The 21,319-nt window shown below is 44.1% G+C and overlaps 1 protein-coding gene across 2 annotated transcripts in view; it reads left to right on the plus strand.

The window, feature by feature from the left end:
• The window catches only part of YEATS2 (YEATS domain containing 2), a 47,489-nt gene extending 28,912 nt beyond the window's left edge, over window positions 1-18,577 (plus strand). For both annotated transcript variants that reach the window (XM_083868518.1, XM_083868519.1), the window contains 13 exons: window positions 17-172; window positions 879-1,052; window positions 1,837-2,035; window positions 4,668-4,799; window positions 5,050-5,139; window positions 6,128-6,239; window positions 7,415-7,488; window positions 8,537-8,616; window positions 9,526-9,727; window positions 11,082-11,308; window positions 12,424-12,498; window positions 13,881-13,954; window positions 14,995-18,577. In XM_083868518.1, the coding sequence (XP_083724644.1) occupies window positions 17-172; window positions 879-1,052; window positions 1,837-2,035; window positions 4,668-4,799; window positions 5,050-5,139; window positions 6,128-6,239; window positions 7,415-7,488; window positions 8,537-8,616; window positions 9,526-9,727; window positions 11,082-11,308; window positions 12,424-12,498; window positions 13,881-13,954; window positions 14,995-15,103 (1,704 nt within the window). In that variant the 3' untranslated portion in view covers window positions 15,104-18,577. The remainder of the gene's footprint in view (window positions 1-16; window positions 173-878; window positions 1,053-1,836; window positions 2,036-4,667; window positions 4,800-5,049; window positions 5,140-6,127; window positions 6,240-7,414; window positions 7,489-8,536; window positions 8,617-9,525; window positions 9,728-11,081; window positions 11,309-12,423; window positions 12,499-13,880; window positions 13,955-14,994) is intronic.
• The last annotated feature ends 2,742 nt before the right edge of the window (window positions 18,578-21,319 follow it).

The raw sequence follows: 21,319 nt of genomic DNA on the forward strand, positions 1-21,319 counted from the left end.
TTTCTTTCTGGAGCAGGGCACGTTTCTGGTTGGCCAGCCTTCACCTCAGGGCTCTGGGAAGCAGCTGACTCCAACATCAGTTGTTCAGGGCAGTGTAGGAGTTGGAGCATCTTCCACACAAGGACAAGCCCTAAAAGTGATAACTGGACAGAAAACAGCTCTGTTTACACAGGTAATGTGCAATGATGTGTTTCTCTCTTACTAGTTTTGTCAGATAAAGTACAGGAACTACAGCCACACATTATTGAGAGCATTTCCTTTCATAGTTGTTTGGTTTGATGTGGGGTTTTGTACAATTTTGGTGCTGGCTGTACCACGATGAGGAAAGCACACAAAGGCTTATTTTCATCAGGCTGCAGATTTCCAGCTTTCTCTTCTCAGAGGGGGTCAGCTTGCAATCTCTGTGAACTTGTGGTTCCTGCTTTGTAAATGGGCTCTGGGATTTCTTAGTGAAATGGAATTGGAAAAGTGAATAGATCCAGGTGCAAAAACACTGGAACTTTAGAAATGAGTCACCTGCTAAAGCTTTTAAAAATCTTTGGGTTTGGTACCCCTCAAAGGTTCTTCTTTTAAAAAGTACTAAGTAGTCTCTATGAAATTCAAATGCCCCAAGAGTACTTGCAGTTGATAATCCAAAATTCAAGATTGATAGATGTATATTTGCATAGTCAACACTTTAAAGTTGATTTCTGAGGTGATAACTTTGTTCTAGCAGTTATTGCCAGAATTTGATTTTTTCAAAAGTATTTCGAAAATATTTTGTAGTAATATAAAAAGCATTACTCTTGTTGTTGTTGTTCTGTTTTGATTTGGTTTTTTAAAATGATCTAAAACCCTTATAATATACCGATTTCCTTATGCTGCATTCTTTTTCAAAGGCTGCATCAGGTGGACAGACATCACTGGTGAAAATATCAGATGGGTCTATAAAATCAGTGCCTGCCTCATCCCAGCTCTCCAAACCTGGCACCACCGTGCTGAGAGTGTCAGGAGGTGTCATCACCACAGCTGCTGCTCCTGCTGTGGCCCTCCCCACAAACGGGGTGGCCCAGGTGAGAAACAGCCCTGCCAGTGTTGTGTCATGCAGTGTTTGCACTCTGGCCACGACAGTGCCAGGGATGGGCTTGTACTGCTCCTCTCCCCTGCTGGTGTTCTCTGCAGTCAGCCCTGCTGCAGGGGCTGCTCTTCTTGCACCAAGCAGCTTTCTGCAGCCTGTGGGTGCTGCTGAGGGCCAGGCCCTGCACTGCTGCCCCAGCTCTGCCCCAGCTGCTGACCCTGGCCCTGTGCAGGGGCTGTCACTGTGCAGTTATCCCTATGCAGGAGCTGTCACTGTGCAGTTGTCCCTATGCAGGAGCTGTCACTGTGCAGTTGTCCCTATGCAGGAGCTGTCACTGAGCAGTTGTCCCTGTGCAGGAGCTGTCACTTCTCTCCAGCCCAGGGCAGCTGTGGCACTGCAGGCTGGGCAGGAGGGAGGCAGGACATGGAACGTTTGCATTCCCAGTGTGGATGCAGCCATGGATCCAACTGATGCAGGCTGTCAACCTGCAGTGGAGCTGCAGTGGAATTCACTCTGAGCCTGTTTTTCACTATGAGCCCTAATCTGTGCCTCCCAAATGCCTGTGGAGGGTTGTCATGCTGCCACAGCCTCCATTCTCTATGTGCCATCATTGTGTGTGGGCTTTTGGATATGAGCTTGATAATCTTTTGCTTCCAAACAATCAATAGATACACATTTGGGTTTGCTACTTTTATTACTTATATGACCTTGTTGTGCTTATTTTTGAATCACCTGTGACATGAAAAGGGACTTGTTATCCCTCTCTGCCTCTTGTGCAGCAAACAGATAGTGCAGCTTCCAGTTCATCATCTTCTGGAACTCCTGCAGCAAAGATATCTGGGCAGCAACAGCAAATCTGTGTAAGCCAGAGCCAGTCTACTTCATCAGCAGTGAATAAGACTGCGACTTCTAGTGTTGTAAGTGTTGCTTCCTTGATGACTGCAGCCACGCCTGGGACAGGAAAAGCTACAGTATCAGGTATTAAACGCCCTTCACACCTTTCCTAGAGAAAGTCAGTATCTAGGTGTGAGTTCTGTACGTGTCTTCACTGTAAATGGACGAATTTAGTCACCTGCATTTGCGAGTGTGTGAAGTGTGTGATGCTTTCAAAACATCTTATTAGCATAACTTTTGGCTTAGCCAAGGAAATTTCTAATAATCTGGCATCCTTTTGGCACTGACTGTACCTGTTACATGTAACAGCACAAGTTGCCCTTTGGTATTGGAGAGGGATTTTAGTTTTCATGCCAGGTTTTCACTAGAATATACATTTTGCCTGTCAGGGGCAGCGTGTGTCAATATCAGGATACCAGCAGTACTACAGACTTGATTCATTTGTGAAGGCAAAACTCCAGTGTGCACAGTGTGCACAGAAAACAAGCAGAATTTGTCTCTGAGGCTTTGCATCTGCTCTGTTGGGATTGAAGAGGAGAGAGATGTTGATTAGAGGGAACTGGAGCCTTTGAAGTCAAAATTCATTAAGTACAGTGAAGTAGGCTGGATCTGGATCATTCAAGTTAAAAAAAATGAGTTAATTAAACTGGGCTGCCCTTACATGAAGGTGTGTTCTCCTTATTTAGTTTTATTGTATTTCCAGCATCTTTCATGTCAGGGAGGGCAAATACAGCGGGTCTGAGAGTTATGAGTTAAAACTGGAAATTTTTGTTTAGATTAATTTACCTGCTGGCATGTTCTGTTCACTTGAAGTGGCTTCTTGTGAAGTGAAAGCAGAGTAAGAATACAGAAAAGAGAAAGTAAGTGACATTGAGCTCCTCTGACAGTGTCTTTTTGAAGCAGCTCTTCTTGTTTCCTCTCTACTCAGACTTAAACTTCTCCTTTCTCAGACTTCTCTGGGTCTGTTTTACCCAGAGCTTGAAAATAAACAGTATAGACCGCAGAGGCTGACAGAATCCTGTAGGAAGCAATTCAGTATTTTTCTCCTTGGAAGGAAAGCAGCCAGGAGGGTTTTTTGAAGGAAATCAACCATACTAAATAGCTTTCAGATTAAAACTCCCATTTACGTGTGAGAATGCTGTCTAGATTTTGTTTGGAGGTTTTTTAATAACCTGAGGCATTGATTTCATCGTGGAAAACTCTTTATTCAAGAATCTCAGAAGGAACAGTGGCTATAAAAGTTACTTCAATGTAATACCCAAGAAAAACAACAGTTAAAATTCTGAACATTTGTGTTTTCAAAGGCAATGTTTTGAAAAGAATTTCAGAGTTTCTCTTGTTTTGTACCAAGCAATGTCTCCCACCCACTAGGCTGATAGGGTTTGTTGAAAAGGAAAAGGTCCCTTCTTAACAGTCTTGCTGTTGGATCCCCTGCTGTCCTACCCTGGCACATCAGGGTGCCCCACACACAGGAATGGGTGGCACTAGGTGAGCCTTCTTGCCTGGAGGTGAAAGCCTAATTGACCAGTGCTGGCCATCCTTAAAAACCAACAAAAAACAAGACATCTTCACCAGAACTTGCATGTTTAGTAATTGGAAAGCAGCTGTGCTTCAGTACTACTACTGCTAATAATAGTGTCAAAACAAATCATAGTTACAAAATTGCCGTGGAGAAACTAGGAAGTTTATTGTTGTCAATGTTTTAAAATAGAAGCCTGCTAAATTTCCACAGTCTGAAGAAAAGTTAGCTACAGCTTGAATGCATGGAAATTACATGGAAAATAGCCAGTTTACCAGTAGAAAGGGTGGACATAGACCCAAATTACAGCGTTAGAGTGCTGGCTGTGGTCCTTGGGGTGTTATCAGAAGGAGATGACATCTCCTTGTGGAGGGGAGAGCTGGCAGACAGGTGATGAGCACTCCTCACCCACGGGACTGTGGCACAGCTTGGAGTCGTGCTGATTTCTCCTGAAGTTACTGAGTGCTACCATTGATAATGCTGTTAATATCTGAACATTTTGCTTGTTCTTCTAGCCTCGACTGAAATCAGGGATTTAGTTCAGTCTCCAGTTTAATGTACTTCCCAGCCTGATCAGTCATCCTTAGGGTGTGCTCAGTGCACGCTGCAGAGAGGATCCCAACACTCAGTTCAGGTGTGTCCTTTGTCAGACCTGCTGCACAGCAGCCTTGGGCTTGTCTCGTAGTTGGAACAGGGTTGACTGTGCCCTGCTGGCTGCAGTGGGTGCTGCTGAGCTGAACTGCAGAGGTGTGAGTGGCACTGGGACACCTCCCTGAGAGCAGCTGTATGAATACAATAGAGCTGTAGTTCACTGGCTTATCACAGCCTTGAGCACAGGGTCTGGTCCTGACAAGAGTGTTTTACTCTGCTGAGCCTGCTTTAGTGGAAAGGTTTGTTACATGTTACATCAACTTTTGGTTAAGATTTCCTTGGGTAATGAGGAGATTTGCTTTACAACTCTGAGAGTGGTGTGCAGCATGTAAGAGTGTGCACACTGCGGTGCAGCCCCGCAGCGTTTGAGCCATCACTCGTGTCACTGGAAACTCGTCCTGACAGCTCACCCAACTGTGGCTTGTTAAGAGGGTGGCAGTGCTAGGTTACATGCCATCCTGCTTCAAGCAGAAAGGGAGAGAAGTAGCTGGAGAAAAACTAACTGGTGTGTTTTATTTAACATTTTGTCTTCCGTTCTTCTTGCAGGGTTGCTAAAAATCCACTCAAATCAGTCTAGTCCACAGCAGGCTGTTCTGACAGTTCCCAGCCAGCTTAAACAGCTCGGTGTAAACACAGCTTCTGGAGGTGTTCAGACAATACTCATGCCTATGAACAAAGGTAAAGGGCAGAGGAGGATGACAGATGATGTTTGAAAATCTCCTTTGACACAGGGTAGCACTTGGTCACGGTTGGAATACATGGTCCAAAGTAGAGATAGAAGAAATTGTAGCAAGGAGTTCATCCCTAAACTTTGTGCTGCAAAAAGAGTGTGTTGCTTCTGAAAATGCTAATTTGTCGCAGTATGAAATTTGATTTTCTTTTCTTCTTTGTTGCCCCCCTCCCTTTTTTTTTCCCTGTTCATCTCCAGTGCTACAGTCACTTTCTACCAGCAAAGTTGCAGCAGTCACAGCAGCAAGTACAGTTGTCCCAAGTCCCTCCACGGCAACCATTGCCAAAGGTAAAAATTTCTTAGTAAGACAAGTAGTAAAAAAAGCTGGTGCTGCTTTATGCAAGTGGCCTGACTATTGAAGTAGACTTTATGACTGTGGGTTCCTTTATTTCTATTATTAATAGAGTTTAAATCAAGTTAAAATGACACCCGGGGACTAGGAATTTAACAGTGACTTCCCCCTCATCAAATGCCACAGCATAAACGAGTATGGAGAAAAATGAGAATGTTCTAGAAAGCTACAAAGAGTGTCTTAAACACTCATTGTTTCAGTCCATATTTTCAGACCTGCCATGGAGCAGCAAGTATTCAACCCCAGATCCTGCTGTTCTCAGCCAGATGTACTGGAAGTTGCTTTCCAGCAGCACTAGATGCAGACAACACATGTCCCTGTGCACAGAGGGGGGGAAAGAGATGCACACAGTCCTTCCCAGAATAAAGCAAGCGGCAGTTCCACACCTGGAGTCCAGTTCTGGCAGAACTGCCATGTCTCTTTCCACCCCAGCTGCGTGACCAGACTGCCTGGTTATTTGAGTTTGGCACATCTCACTGCTTCTGTCTCACCAGGGTTTTGTCCTAGACGTGAGAAAGTTCACATGTCAGAATCACTGATGTCTTCCAAAAAGTTGTCACTTTGAAATGTCACTTCTGATTAAAACTTGGTAGCTTTCTGTCCAGTTCTTTGTTTGCAGATTGGCCAGGCAATTCAGTGTAGATCAGGCAGTCATATGCAAAACAGCAACAATTGATTGTGCAGATTTTCTGACAAGGGTGAGATGTGAGCATGTGGACATTTGTGGGGGGAAGATGTTCTGGTAGGTCTCTTTCAGCAAAATTGAAGGTCAAATTAGTTCATGCTTAGCAATGAGAATGCAAACAATAAATGAAGGGATGTTATGTAAGACCTTTGGTCTTACTGGAGTCTCACAAGACTGTCTGGTACTTTTATCAAGCTGGCTGTACTTTCTGTCTTAAAATGTGTTCTGTTTCTTTGAAGTTAAGATGGAGCCTGATTCAACAGGACAAAACTGCAGTTCTGTGGGTACCCAAGAAGGCCAAGCAGCAGTCAAAACAGAAGAGGGCTCTGAACTTGGGAATTACGTTATCAAGTAATTGTTCTTTTCTCTATTAGGATTTCTGATCTTTGAAGTGCTGAGGGAATGGAGATGGGTCTAGGGATGCGTGCAGTAGTGTTACTTTGACCTAGAAATACATTATAAAATCTGTCCCAGACACTGCTGTATCTGTACTAATCCTGTTGGGTGGCATTTGTTTCAGTGTTGCAGTGTTTTATCTGTGCATGGATTTGTATGCACGGTTCATGAAAGGGAAAACATTATTTGAAGATTTGCAGTTGTTTTGGGCTTTGTTAAAATCACAAGCTGCTAAAATCCTTCTCATCCTCTGCTTGTATAAGTCCCTTTGCCATTGCATGTCCTTAGTCAGGTCACACTGCCCAATGAAATGCAGCTCTGAGAAGGGGCATCTGAAATAAGTAGAACTGGCCACCTTCTGGACTCTCAAGTCTTGTTTAAGCTCATATACTTGTGTAATAACTTAGTATGAGGGCTGCTTTGCTTCAGAATTAAAATTAAATAATAATGAATATTCAGTCACTGGATGCTGTGAAATCCAGTGCCTTGTTTGTGATGCTTTTGCAAGTACTTGTTAATGTTTTCTCACCAGAACTCAGACTGCAGAATTTTCTCTGCATTTTTCTTGCAGTGTGTAGGATGTCTTTTCTACTCTTGATTCCTACAACTTTCCTGTCTCTGTGTTTTGTAAAGTTTTGTTATCTCAGCGTATCCCTGCAAACACTACCCTGATGAAGAGTGTGTGACAGGAATAAATCCTCAATCACTACACACTGAAAATTATGCTAGTTATAAGATAACTATTGGAAAATACAGTTCCTGACAATTTATTAGACTATGGCTGGTTAAGTCAAGTCCCATAAATACAAAGTTTCCTGTGTTTCTTACTGGGACAGCCTGCACCAGTTGCCCCTCAGAGTAGTGTGTAATAAAGCTTGTGAGTTAATGCAGGGATTTTCTCCAAGCCTGTCTTCAGTTTCTTCAGCCTGACAAATGCAGCTTCAGAAGTTGACACTTTGGCTGTTTGAAATACCTTCTCTGGATTGGGGTGTAACAGTTTATCCTCACACTGCTATTTGTAATGCCTTGGAGCCAAAGACTTTAAACCATGCAGTGATTTTGAAACCTTTTACATCTGATTCATTGCTTCCAACAGCAGTCTTCACTATGATTCTTTTTATCTCTTGCAGCATAGAATATTTGGAAAACATCCAGCAGCTTTTAACAGCAATAGTGAAGAAGGTTCCATTAATTGCTGAAAAAAGTAAGCAGTAAATGAAAAGGCTTTGCTCTGTATTGTCAGTGTATCAACAGAATGCCTTGCATACTCTGTAGCCACAGAAGTTACTAAAAGGTGGAATGAAATGAAACCATTCTAGAGAGTTTACCCCAGGGGTTATTCTGAAGATGCTTAGAATTAGGTTCTTCCAGCAAAGTCAAATATATTGTTAGCAGTTAAAATCTTTCATCTGGGTTTTTTGTTTGTTTTTTTTAGAAATAGATTGTATTTCTTCATATAATGGCTGCAAGTAGGCCTTTTTTTTCCTGGTTTATCCTTAATGGATTTGCCTTTTGCTTTTCTTTTTTCTTTTTTTTAAATTTAAAACCAGAGTTTCATCAAGCTGGCAAATATAGTAACATAGCTCAACACTGAAATGTGTCTGTTATTGGAGATTTTGCCTTCTTTTTTAAACAAAAGGAGATAATTTGCAGAGAAACATTTTAATCTTGTGTGGTACTTTATCATTTCATTCCTCTGACTCATGTTCATGACTGAAAATGTATCAGCTTTCCCTGGTAACTAATGCACTTTGAATGAGTGATCCTGGAGTCTGGGTAGAGCAGACCCTCTCGAGCAGAGACAGCAAAGGAGTGAGAGGCCCAGTAAAGCTTTCATCACACAGAGCTGTTGTGCTTTTGCCAGGAAACCTTTTCACTGTTGTTTCATTTTTATGTTGTAATTTGTTTGGGGGGAAAAAAAATCCAGTTTTCCAAAGGAAAATACTTTGACTAGTAAGGAAAACTTACAGGTCTACATAATAGAGTTTTGGAGGAAAAAGAGGCTTAAAACAGCCTTACAGCTACAGGTTCTGTGTGTGTGACCAAGAGGGAGGGTGGTTTTGCATTCAAAACCAGTGTAAGTCTCTCTTGGAAAGAGCACAGCATTTGTAAGAATTGATTGCAGTCATTGAGCCTGTGAGCATGAAATGTGTGATTCCCTCTTCCTCTTTGCTAAATAACATCAAACCCAGAATTCACCTTACGTCACTTACTAAAAATTTAATAGAGTTTTTGATTTTGTGTTTTTTTAGGTGAGGATGTAAGCTCTTTTTGTGCCAGTTCAGTGGAACAGTATTACAGCTGGAACATTGGGAAGAGGAGGGCAGCCGAGGTAATTTTCTCCTCCAGTGTTTCATAAGCAGTCACTAGGAACACTAGAAGGATTTCACAAGTGTGGAACTTCCCTTGTTGTTTTCTGATTTGTTTTCTGAATAAATCTGTTATTTTAAATGGCAGCATTCCTTACTGCGAGGTGCACTGACTTGTTTTCAGGCAGTTTATTGTTCATAGGCTTTCTCAAGCAGAAAGGATGCTGAGGGTCATTTATTAGTTTATTTATAGTAAGATGTTTTTTGAAGCATTTTAAAGCTCTAAATTTTTTAGAACTGGTAGTGCTTTATCCTCATCTGTCCTCTGTGGCATGTTACAGTCAAGGGAATTCTACCCAATGTACTTTATCTGTCTTGTTATGGGATTGTGTCTGGTTTCTGTGGGATGAGAATTGAGGGATCTGACATAAGTAGTACTAGTGCTGAAATAGATTGTCAGTTCACCAAAGATAAATATTTCAGTTAACCTGGACCTTTTGTATTGTGTTTTCCCTCTACTTCTTCACAGCTTTGCCATCTTGGTGTGGAGTTTTACAGGGAAGATGTTAACACTGTATTAGATCCTCTGCTGTTGTCAGTTTAAATGATCAAAGAGTTTAACCAAATTTTAAGATCATATTTCGCTCTAGTGGATTTCTTGCACTATGCCATCTTCGGTGTTACTTGGGAGATGAAACATTTCAAGTTCAAAACAAATGTGATTGGGCCCCTGTAAATGTGTGTCCCTTTTCTTGAGATTGTTTTTTGGATGATAAAGCAAAGTTTAAATGACCTGTCAGAAGTCACTCTGACTTGTGAGAAAATTGTGTTTGTTTTCGGTTTCTCTTGCAACCTGGATTATGTTTCTGGGCTGTAAGCTAACCATAAATGTTGTAGCCAGCATGATGAGCTTTCTCTTTGGTTGGTCACAGTGGCAACGGGCAATGACAGTGAGAAAGATCCTCCAAGAAATCATAGAGAAGCATCCCAGGTTTCACAGTATCACGCCCCTGAAAACAAAGCACGTGGTGCAGTGGTGTCGGTGCCACGGCTACACCCCCCCTGACCCCGAGGCCCTGCGGAGCGAGGAGGACTCCATTGAGGACGTGTTGACACAGATAGACAGTGAGCCAGGTGAGTCTGGGGGACAGGGAGCTCCTTGCTGACAAACACACCCTTCATTAAATGCCTCTGCACAAGCACGTCTGGAGAAGGGGATTCTTGCTTTATTTTCACTTAATTCATCTGGAATAACAAAACTTGGAGATGGTAAGGGCAGATCTACAAGTGGGGCTGTCTCTTGTCCCTGTCAGCCCTGATATCCTTCTGGGGCTTCTGTTGGTTTTTATTGTGCTTTGGGGTCCTTGGAGGCTCAGTGTAGATGAACCTCATGGATGATGATCCTTGGCCCACAATGTAATCATTTATGAGTGGATACACAAAGTAAGCATAGGGAGTAATGACATTTCTGCCCTTGGATAGGCATACCCTCTGTTAAAACTTACCATGCAAACACTGTGAATGGGTTCAGGTGCAGAACAAAAATAACAAACCTGGCAGTGGCAGTGTGGAGCTCAGTGGGGGTTAATTTACCTCCAAAAGTGAGGTGAATTGACTCATGTGAAGCTTCATGCTTTGTATTACAGCTGCTACATTATTCCACTAGCATAGCTCTAGGATCTCTTCAGGTCATTTCAGTGTGTATTAAAATCACATCTTTAATTTCATTGATTCTTCACAGTTAAGCTCTCTTGTTTCACCTTCAGATAACATTCTTTTCCAAAAGCTGAATGTTTTTCTGTTCTGACCATACGGGGATTTAAGGTATTTCACAGAAATGTGTGGAAGTGATTATATGTTGTAAAATCTGGCCCTGAATTGCAGTTGTTGAAGGTGAAAAGGAAGCCTACATCCACCTTATAATGTTTTTATCTAAATCACTGTATTTGTGTTTGTCTTGGAAGAGTAGAATCTGTTTACTGCATAGCTTTGCACTGAAGGTTTTACTGGCTTGTGTCAATCATGCAGAGAAGAGGTTCCCTTTTGCCTTTCCACTGTCAACTGTCTTCTGATTATTTTCTTAAAAAGCTCATAATGCTCATCACAATGTAAAAGATGATTTAGCACTACATGGTGCCTACATGCAAAAGCTCCATTTCTCTAAGCAAGTTGAAGAGCAGCAGACTGATTTGCCAGTTGCCAAAAAGCTTAAAAAGCTTTTGGGAGACTGACATGAGCCTGGTTTTGTATGAAATGCAGCCTTCTTGATTGGTGTAGGAGCAGATGTGGGAGAAAACCATGAGAGTCATGAAGATATAATTAGAAGGTTCTCAATGACTGTTTGCATTTCTGTTCATCCTTATATTCGGTAGGCACTACAAAAATAACTTGCAATTACCTTAATTTCTTACCATATTTTGAGTGTGCATCTGTTTATAAACAGCTTTCTATAACCTATCATGTGTTTAATTGATTGCTTCTATTTCAGAATGCCCTTCATCTTACAGCAGTGGTGAGGAGCTGTGCCGAAAACTGGAGGAACTACAGCAGTTTCTGAAACAAGAGCCAGAACATGAAGAGGAAGTAGATATTCTCAACTTTAGTGAGCCATTAAAAATAAACATTAAGAAAGAACAGGAGGAGAAACAAGAAGAGATGAAGTTCTACATGGCTTCCTTGCCTGCATCAGAGTTTGTGAGGGACACTGCTGAGAAGGTAATAAGTGAATCATAAAGCTAATTAGAACTGTTGTTAAGCTAGTTGTGCAACATTTATTTAGTTGCATTTCTTTCATTTATATAGACCTTGGGACTTTTTAATGAGTTTTTTATGCATTCCCTGGAAAAATTGGACCTTCTGACTCAAGACATGCAGCTGCCAGTTCTGACAGGGGAAAAGGGAAGAATGCCAGCTGGGAGCTCACTTCAGAGTAGCTTTTTTGCAGGGCTTAGAACAAAAAAATCATCTTAAAAGGCTTAAAGCAAGAATAAATGAAGGATGAGGAGTACTAGCAGTGAATTCTTCCCGTCCCATCATGCAAAAGATGTGAACTTGTTGCTTGGACCAAAGCTGGGTAATAGTTCCTGAAAAGGGGTTGTGGTAAAACTCAGCAAACTTCTCTGCTGCTTGGATTTCTTCCTTCTGTTCAGTTTAGGGCAGGAGAGAGGGAAGTTTTCTGTCACGGCAGCAGGAGAGAGAGTAAGCTGACTTGGCTTGTAGGAAAGAGTGTACCAGAGCAGCAGGAGGGGTTTGTATGGAACAGCTGTTAGAGAAAGAAAGGATCCCTGTCCCCACCTCACCTGCTGACACCAAGGGACAAAACTTTGGTTCTGGAGTGGGTCTGGTCTCTTGCTACATCGGTGACAAAGGCACAGACACAATGAGAGTGGAGCTGAGGGATGAAATACTTTTGATGTGGAACTCCTGTGCCAGGAGTGCTGTTTAAAGTGACTTCAGTGGCCACAGTTGGGTGCAGGAAAGGTGATGAGTAAATGGATTGAAGATATGCACAGTTTTAAAATAGGGCTTCCATTCTCAACCCGAAGATACCCAGTGCAGCCTGGATTTTGTGTGGATTTTCTGAAACAAAAACTAAAACCTGCTTTTGTTTCTTCTGACTTTCAGAGGCATTTCTGCAGGCTGTCCTAATTTTACCCAGATGTTTTTTTAAAATTAAGCCTGAGCTTATACTGATGAAAGCTCTGTATGTCTACTTGCTTCTCTTTTAACTACCCTTTGTAATAAGAGTTTTTTTCTTTTAGTCTTATCTAATTCTAGTACAATGTGAGTTGTGGTTTTTGATATTCTTTCTTCTCTCTTGTATTTTATAGATAGGGATTTCTTTTCAGCCTGCTGAGGTACAAAAGAATGTTTATGCATCTGTAATAGAAGATATGATTTTAAAGGTAAGAAATTACTTCACAGGAAGGGCTTGTTTGTAATTGTATTAACTCAGCAATTAGAAAAAAAAAGATGGAATATCTTTATTATTGTGCATTTATCGAATCAAAGCCTGTCTTTCTGCATGGATAGATACATAGCTGCTCAAAGAGGGTTATACACTTTTGTGTGGGTTTTCAGTTTTCTAACTGCTCTGTTGGCTTGAACACACAATAGTGATTTGCAAATTCTCACCACCACTAAGGTACTGACATTCTGTAATTTTGAAAGTACCCCTTGCTTTGTCCTTCTCTTTAGAACTGGGGAGGAGTATTTCAGATTGTGTAAGACTTGATTGTTTTATACAAGGTTAGCTGTATTTTCCTAAATACTGCTCAGTTACTTTGCCCAGGTCGTCTCTGCTGGGACACTGCTGAATTCTTGCAGAGAGTAATAATTCTGCCATGTGTGAAAAACTATTTCTCTATCAGAATCTCTTCTGGAAAAACACAAAATGGTTTTGCACCAAAGATTGAACAGCAGGGATCTGGAGTTCTTGGGCTTGGACTGAAGGCTAACAGAGATTATTTCTAGCAGCACTCTGGTGTATCTCATGCCAAAGATTATTTTTGGAGTTGTTTTTACAGACTGCAGCTTATCAGAAAATGGGTTTTACAAAAGCTGATTGATTCCAGGTGGCACATGCACTCAGACCTGTGCTGTGCTCCCTGTTACTTGCCACAGTTGAGCTCTGATACAGATACATCCATTTGTAGGCACAGATTGCAGCCATCAGGTTGCTCCAGTATAATTGCAGAGATATGCCAGCTTTCCTCACTGAACATTGCAGAAACCTCTGCTCTGGTCTTGATACAGCACAGAAAGCCAAGAGCCTTAATGAGCTTTTGACTGAACCTTGGTGAAGCCAAGTGTTGGACATATGGCTGCCCAGGCTGGGAGGTTTCTGTGAGGGTGTCTTGACACAAGCCTGGTGACCACAGGGAGAGGGCTGGGATGCAGGTACTGGCTCCCAGGAGAATATCTGCAGTCTGCCATGTACAAAAGCAGCTCTGGTGTGTGAGAGGAAGGGTCCTGAAATGCTCTTGGAAGCTCAGGCTCTGGAACACTTGGCCCACCCTGCTGGGCATGTACAGCTCTGCAAGTGTGGAGGGAAAGCAGGCTGGGCAGTTGCAGCCTGAGCTCTGTGCACTTCTGGGGCTCTTTTTGTTAAATAAACTCGTGTCTCAGGTAATAAAACTCACTCAGGTGTCTTGAACTGGCATGTGCTGATGATTTGAGGATTGAAGGCAGCCAAAATTTCAGCTGCTTTTACACTGATAGTTGAGCAACTAGCAAGTTCCTTTGCTCTTTTTGTCGCGGTGCCTCCTAATGCTGTCTCTTGTCCCAGGCCACTGAGCAGCTGGTGAGCGATATCCTGCGGCAGGCGCTGGCCGTGGCGTACCAGACGACTCCTCACAACAGGTACAGCAGGGGCTGCTCTGCCGCCACGGCGCTCGGGGGGTCAGGGCTTTGGGCATTTATGGCTTTGTGTTCCCCACACCACAAGACTCAGGGAATTTATGGACTATACTCCGAGAAGAACCAAGCCTTAAGAGGGGTTTGTCATTTTGTGGCTCCCTAGGTAGGAGAGGATGGAAACATAAATATTAAAAACTGAGGCAGGATTCCTGGTGTTACCATGGCTCCGAGGCCGGTGTTGCTGCAGAGCCACACTGGAAGGACCTGCTCACTCTTGTCCATCTCAGGTTACTGTGTAGAAAACTTAGCCATGGCCTACCAGAACTTAAATAACCTAATTAATCTCATTATTTTACTGATACACTTTTTTCTGCCTCAAATGCTGAGAGATTTTTATAGAATCATAAAATGATTTGTATTGGAAGAGACCCCAAAGATCATCTTGTTCCAACCCGTGCCATGGGCAGGGACAACTTCTACTATCTCAGGTGGCTCCAAGCCCCATCCATCCTGGCCTTAGACACTTCCAGGGATGGGGCAGCCACAGCTGCTCTGGGCACCTGTGCCAGGGCCTCACCACCTGCACAGGGAAGAATTTTTTTTAATATCTAATGATTAGGCCACATTTTGATTTCGGTTCAGCAGCATGATTAGGGATAGCTTAAATTGCTTTAAAAAACCCAAACCCTATGAGAAAATGCTCAGTTTAAATATTCACTTGTATGCAATATATAAATATTTACATAATATATTAAAAGTATGTATACATGTTATATATAGAAGTACATGCACAACAAGTATGCTATACATGTTCAAGAATTCATACTTTAGTATTTGATTTTCCTGTCCAGTGCCCAAGAGATTCCCCTCAGTCATTTGAATGGCTTTTTTTGTATTGTGGTATTTTCATGCTTTCCCTGCATTACTCTTAACACCTGCTCTTATATGCTTTTTTTTTGCTTTGATTGTTATTTTTGACTTGCTGCTTTATGGACATGTGGTTTTTGTGTATTATAATAGCATCTCTGATGCATTCCCTGCAGGACTCCAAGAGAGATCACAGTGATGAATATTCACAAAGCCATCTGTAATATTCCCTTTCTTGACTTCCTCACAAACAAACATATGAAGATACTAAATGAGGAGCAATGAAATAGAGCAGAGAAGGTGCTACAGGAAAGGTGGATTTATGACTGAAGTTGGGCTGACAAATCCAGTATTTCTGTAGGACACTATTACATTTATAACATTGGGCTACTAGATTGTTACCTCCAACTAAAGATGCACCTTAATGCAACAAAATGATGCTCTGTTCCAAATCAAGTTGTTAAATGTCAGTGTTTACTTGGTAAGTGTATGTTCAGTGGCTGAACAAACATTGTCAGTTTGCATCGAGTTGCTAGCTGTGAGAGACTCCACAGGCCTGGTCCCTCTGAGACGGCTCTGCTGGTGAGACTGAACGGGTTTTTGAGATGAGAAATTATGGTTTTTAATGCAGTCTACATACGAGTTGGTTTCCCCATGCAGTGAGCAGGGCACTTGCTTTGGCACTCTGAATATGGGAAAAGTCCAAGGCAGCTCGGCAAGGTGGGCCATGTGAGTAGATGGGTGGGTTAGGTGTGAATTTGGGAGAGCAGAAGGCTGATGGCAGCAGCAAATTTAGCCATTCCTGCCTCAGCATGATGTATGTGACAGAAAGAACACAGCTGGGTAGGTTTGTCAGCAGCTCACCCAGCTAAGTGTCACCTATCCAAACTCCTTGCCTCTCTAGAGGAGGTGTCAGGTGCCACCTTTCTTGGTCACCTTGGAAAGGGTAGATGGCACGTCCTCAAGCAAGATGAACAAACCACGGTCAGGCTTGGAAGGATTTGACTGACCACTTGTCCTGCATGGGAAAGGAGAGGAACAAAGACAATATTCAGGGTTTGTGGGCTTGGGCTGGCTGAAACGCTTCTCTTGCCCAGCGAGTGCCTCCCCAGGCTGCCAGAGGGTTTGAAGAGTGCTGAGGGCAGATAACCAGCAGTGTAGTACAAGTCATAACGTTGTAGCAGTTGTTCGCCAAGTATCAGCCCAAAGTGTGAGGTGCTGTGGGAGCAGCACTGCTTTGGCTTCAGTTCTGTTCAACACAGAGAGGCCTGGTAGGATTGAAAACACAAAGATTTGCTGCTCTTGGGGAGATCCTCTGATGTCCTGACTGCAGGAAGAAGTTCTGCTACTAACCCCAGCACTTACCTGTCTCAGGAACACCACTGGTGAGGGAGACATGTCTGCAGCCTGGCTATCAACACCTTGCTGAAGAAAGCTTCGTCAGCAACATCTGACCACCCCACATCCACCACCCCTTTGTCCTGCCCCATGGGTCCTTGCTGGTAGTGTGAATAAGCCATTGTGAAGTTGGTGGGACTCCTGTGGGACTGTCGTGCTTTCAGCATGCTTGTTTTGTCTGGCAGTGCTGTCATGGGTGGAGCATGGGCCAACAGCCAGAACCTCCAGTGCGCTGATCTCAGCTGGGTCTCTGATCTGCTGCATGGCCTTTGATTTAATCACTCTGTGCCTCAGTTTCCCCGTCTCTGAGCATGGGGAGCAGGATACCTACCTCACAGGGGTGTACTGAGGCCTCGCTCTTGTTGGTGCCGTGCTTTGACAATACAAAGCCTTTTATAAACATTAAACTAGAGTTATCTTTCTTGGCCTGGGGTAGGAGCAGAATGTTATCTTTTGGTGCTTTTTTTGGGGCTAGAAGACAGGCAATGGTAACTGCAGTAGCGTGCAGGAACTGTGAAAAAAATGCTTCAGTGAGAGGTTTCAGACTTGGAAGGAGTGTAGCATAAGTTTGATGCAGTTGTTAAACTGAAGAAAGCACTGTGTACCTCAGATGGGATGCCACCTGTCTTCTCCACCTTAAACTGAGGTCTGCAGGAAAGCCCCTCTCAGTTCATCACAGGTAACAGGGAGCTGCAGTTCTGTTGAATATAAGAGTGGCAGAACCTGACCCCTGAACCTAGGAAATGGGACCAATGGATGAAATCCAAACAGCACTCAGAGAAGGACTTAAATGCCCCCCAGGAAGGACATTACAGATGCTCTGGATTCAAAAGCTAATCCTGGCTTGTTCGGGTGAGCTGAGTGCAGGATTGCCCGTGAGAGGAAAGGGCACAGCTAAGCCCTGACATTACTTTATCAGCGGAGGTCAGTGCGGTGGAGTTGAGCAGCAGTGATTATGTTTCAGCTCAGTGTTGAGTTGGGAGGAATCCAGGTAGTGGGGAGCTGCGGGCCCCCTGCTTTGTAGGCTGTAGTGAACTTGGGGTCTGTACTGCTTTCAGGCGTCCCTGAACACTTCATGAAAGAGAAGGGCATTTTCGAGATCCCTGTCACTATCCTGACAGCCTGCAGGTTCTGTGGGAACAGCCTTTTGGGCAAACTCAGTCGTGCTGTGATCTGCAATGACCTCCTGTACTGTGCAGTTTTGAGTGCCACGATGGAAAAAAAGACATTAAGCTTTAGAGAGCATCCAAAGGAGGGCCACGAGGATGGAGAAGAGTCTGGGGAGAAAGCTGTAGGAAGAGCAGCTGAGGTCAGTTGGTCTGTTCAGACTGAGGGGAGACCTCACTGTGGTCTTCAGCATCCTCCCAAGGGGCAGGTACCAGTGTCCTCAGTCCTGACCAGTGACATGACCCGAGGGAATGGCATGAAGCTGAGTTACAGGAGGTTTAGGTGGAAGATCAGGAACAGATTCTTCACCCAGAGGGTGGTTGGGTACTGAACAGGCTCCCCAGGGCAGTGGGCACAGCACCAAACCTGTCTGAGCTCAGGAGGCGTTTGGACGACGCTCTCAGACACGGGGTGTGACTTGGGGTGACCTGTGCAGGGCCAGGAGTTGGACTCAGTGATCCTTGTGGGTCCCTTCCAACTCAGCATGTTCTGTGACTCTGTACACATGCATTTCCAGCCCCTGCCTCTTTCAGGCTTTGTTTCTGGGATTCTTAACACCCAGAGCAGCTTTTGAGGATGCAGGAGCTCATCTTTGGGCATCTGTTTGCAAATTGTGGCTTCTTTGCCTGTGTCCTGCTTTTCTGTGAGGAATGGAGTTTCAGAAAAAGTCCTGAACCTGGCCCTCAGGCAGGCAGGTACAGACCCCTCCTTCTTAATGGGCTTCTTGTAGTGGAGATCTATTGCTACATTTCTGAGCAACCACAGGTTATTCTCCTAGGAGATGCTATATTATTAGTATATAAAGTTTGCTGAAGAAAAAAAAACTGTTGAAAGCAGATAGAAAATGACACATTTGTTTAGTTCTTCAGATGTAGGAAACGTTGTTGCAACAAGTTCTTTGCATTTTGAATAGTGGCGGGAGAAAAATTTTTTGGTGAGACGTTCCTGTGGGAATTGCTTGGAGATACGACAGAGGTTGTGGAATTTCACACATCCCTTCAGGTGTTTGTGGAATGCTGCAGGTGCGGTGTGTGGAAATGTTACGGTATATTTCTCTGGCTTTCTGAAGAGTTACAGATCTCTTTACGAATATTGCCCCTGTTTGTAATGCTGAGTGTTTAAATCCTTCATGTTATCTGTATTATACTGTATAATTGTGTAATATACGTATGTTTACAATAAATTCTTTTATTAGCTGTGCTAGGATTGTCTTGACTGTCACCTCTGACTCAAAGTTTCTCCAGATCCACAGATATTTTTGTGCTCTGTGTATTCAGAATGTTGTAGTTAGTCCTGGATAAGATTTGGTAGTTGAGGAATTGATCTGAAGGAAAAGGTAATTTTCCCCTTTTCTAATTAATTTTAAAAGCTCCTGGTTTTGGAAGCTGGGGGAAGGGAAGCCAGGAGTTGAGCTCCTCCAACCTTTTCATCTTCCAGAGCAGCCTGTTTAAATAGCAAGTCATTGGTTTGTGTGGAAGACTTTAGAACTATATTAAGGTGGGTTGAGGCTGGCCAGCCGCCAGATCCCCGCCCAGCCGCTCTCACTCAGAACTCGGGAGAAAGTAACATGGTCATGTGGGTCAGGATAATGTACCACAGAATCACTGAGTGTGGAAAACACCTCTAAAGTCACCAAGTACAATAGTCACTGCCGAGCCCACCCTTAACCGTGTCGACAAGTGCCACATCTACGTGTCTTTTAAGTGCTGCTACAGCTGAGGATGCCACCACTGCCCTGGGCAGATCAACGAAATCAGTACATAAAAACAGGTACAACAGTGTACTGATTGCTGCCATAGGCAAAACAGGCTCGACTTGCGGAAAATTTGTTGAACTTACTGCCAAATAAAAGCTGGATGGCGAGAGGCAAAGACAAGAAAACCGCCAACCCCCCTCCGCCCAAAAAGATGGACACCCCCCCCCCCCCCCCCCAAAAAAAAAAAAAAAAAATTACTTCTTTCTCAGACGGATGTCTTCAGGCCTTCATCACTAACTGCAGCTTCCTTCCCTCCCTCAGGCCGGGCACGGCTCCTCCACGGCTTCGGTGCCCTGAGGCGGCGGGACCCGGGACCCGGCGTGTCCGGCGCGGGGCAGCCCCTCACAGGGGCCTGACAGAGATTCCCCTCGGAGACCTCCCCAGAGAGACCCCCCCACAGCTCCCTCCGCTCGGAGATTCCCCTCAGAGACCCCGTCCACACCTCCCTCCCCTCAGAGACCCCCTCACAGCTCCCTCCCCTCAGAGATTCCCCTCAGAGACCCCCTCACAGCTCCCTCCCCTCAGAGACCCCCTCACAGGAACCTCTCAAGGACCCCCCCCACAGCCCCCTCCCCTCAGACCCCGCCACCCCCAGCCAGCCCCGGGCACCGGCACTTGACACGAACAAGAACCGAAAGAATAAGCAAAGTAACCGAACTTCTGTGTTCTCCCCGCCCTGTGGGGAGGAGCCTTCGGTGTCTGTGAACAGACTAACGAGCTGTTGTTTTTGGAAATGGTGCAGAACCCCGTGTTAGTGCTAAATGCCTCCTGCCCTGGAAGTAACCACAGCCTTTCTGGGCTCCATGGCACCGGCAATCCATTTGGGGCAAACCAGGTTGGTCCTTAGGATCAGACATTACTGCAGTGGCCAAGGCAGAGGAAATGGGTATGAGTAAGGTAGAGGTGATAGGTTTGTATGTGATTGTTCCCTCTCAAAGGAATTAGTGCAATGCAGAGAGAAGCGTGCAGTTTAGGAAAGCGGGCAAATGAGTAGTGTGCTGCTTGTGAATTTTGCAAGTTCACAACAAGAACTCTCCTGAGCAATGGTGTGTTTCCCACACCAAAACTTATATTGGGCCTGTGGCAGTGCAGGTGTTCACCTCCCTGACACAAAACTCACCTTCAGCATCCCAACAGGCCAGGTGTCAGCAGGATTAAACAAAACAAGCGGGTTCAGCGTTACCCTAGATGTAGTAAATTCTAAAGTTACAGGTGTAAACCCTTCCTTTTTAAAGGACATTTCTTTATCAAATAACCCTTACTTGCAGTGTGATTCACAGTCAAAAATCCTTGAGGGACTTGGACATGGGCCCAGAGCAATTGGGAAGACAAATACTAGTGTGAGAGCAGTGTTGGAAGCAATCCTGGCATCACGACTCCCTGGAGCTTCCAAAATTCATAGATTTGACTTCTTCAGAGGAACTTGATGTGATGCCTTTCAATTTGGCTGAGGCAGGCATTTTTCATACAAAATCAGGTAAAATGTAGACACTGACAGCCAGTGGTGTCACTCTGGACCTTATTGTGGTCAGTACCTGCTCATTTTTCCTTCTTGTTCATTGCTCACATACATTGAGCAGCAGCTTGTAAGCCTTTGGCTTCCCCCTCGAAGTCTTCTGAGGCATAGCTAAAGAGCCATTCCAGTGTCTAGGGAAGCTGGTTGTATCTTCAGCACTTTTACTGACTGAAATGTTCTTGGGAATAACTGTAAAGCAATGGTCTCTTTTAGGATTCAACGCTATCAGCTTTCCCTGTGATTTATGTGAGATGACAGAGTGAAAGTGAAGTGAAATTTAACAGGGCAGAGTGTGGGTACTGCAGAAAGGGCTCTTCAGAGCATGGCATCTACATCAAAGTGGATCGAACCTCTGTGCATTTCATAGGGAATGCAGCTGGGCCACAGCTGAGTGTGCCTTCAGGCTGTCCTTGCTGGGGGCTGTGCCTGGGGGAAAGCTCCAGGAGTAAGGAACTGACTGCTGGATACATCCCCAATGGCTTACTTGGTGTCCAGTGTGCCCTGCTGTCTTGCAGTGACAAATTGTACTGCAAGGGTGAATACCTGAGGGCTGTATTTTACAACAACAACAAAAATGGGGGAGAACCAATAGCCAAAATACATTTTAATTTATTAAATTAAATCCAGTCCATTTGATAAAATACAAGCTTATTATATTACCAAT

The sequence above is a fragment of the Zosterops lateralis genome (genome assembly GCF_965231275.1).
Source record: "Zosterops lateralis genome assembly, chromosome: 10".
Taxonomy (NCBI): Eukaryota; Metazoa; Chordata; class Aves; order Passeriformes; family Zosteropidae; genus Zosterops; species Zosterops lateralis.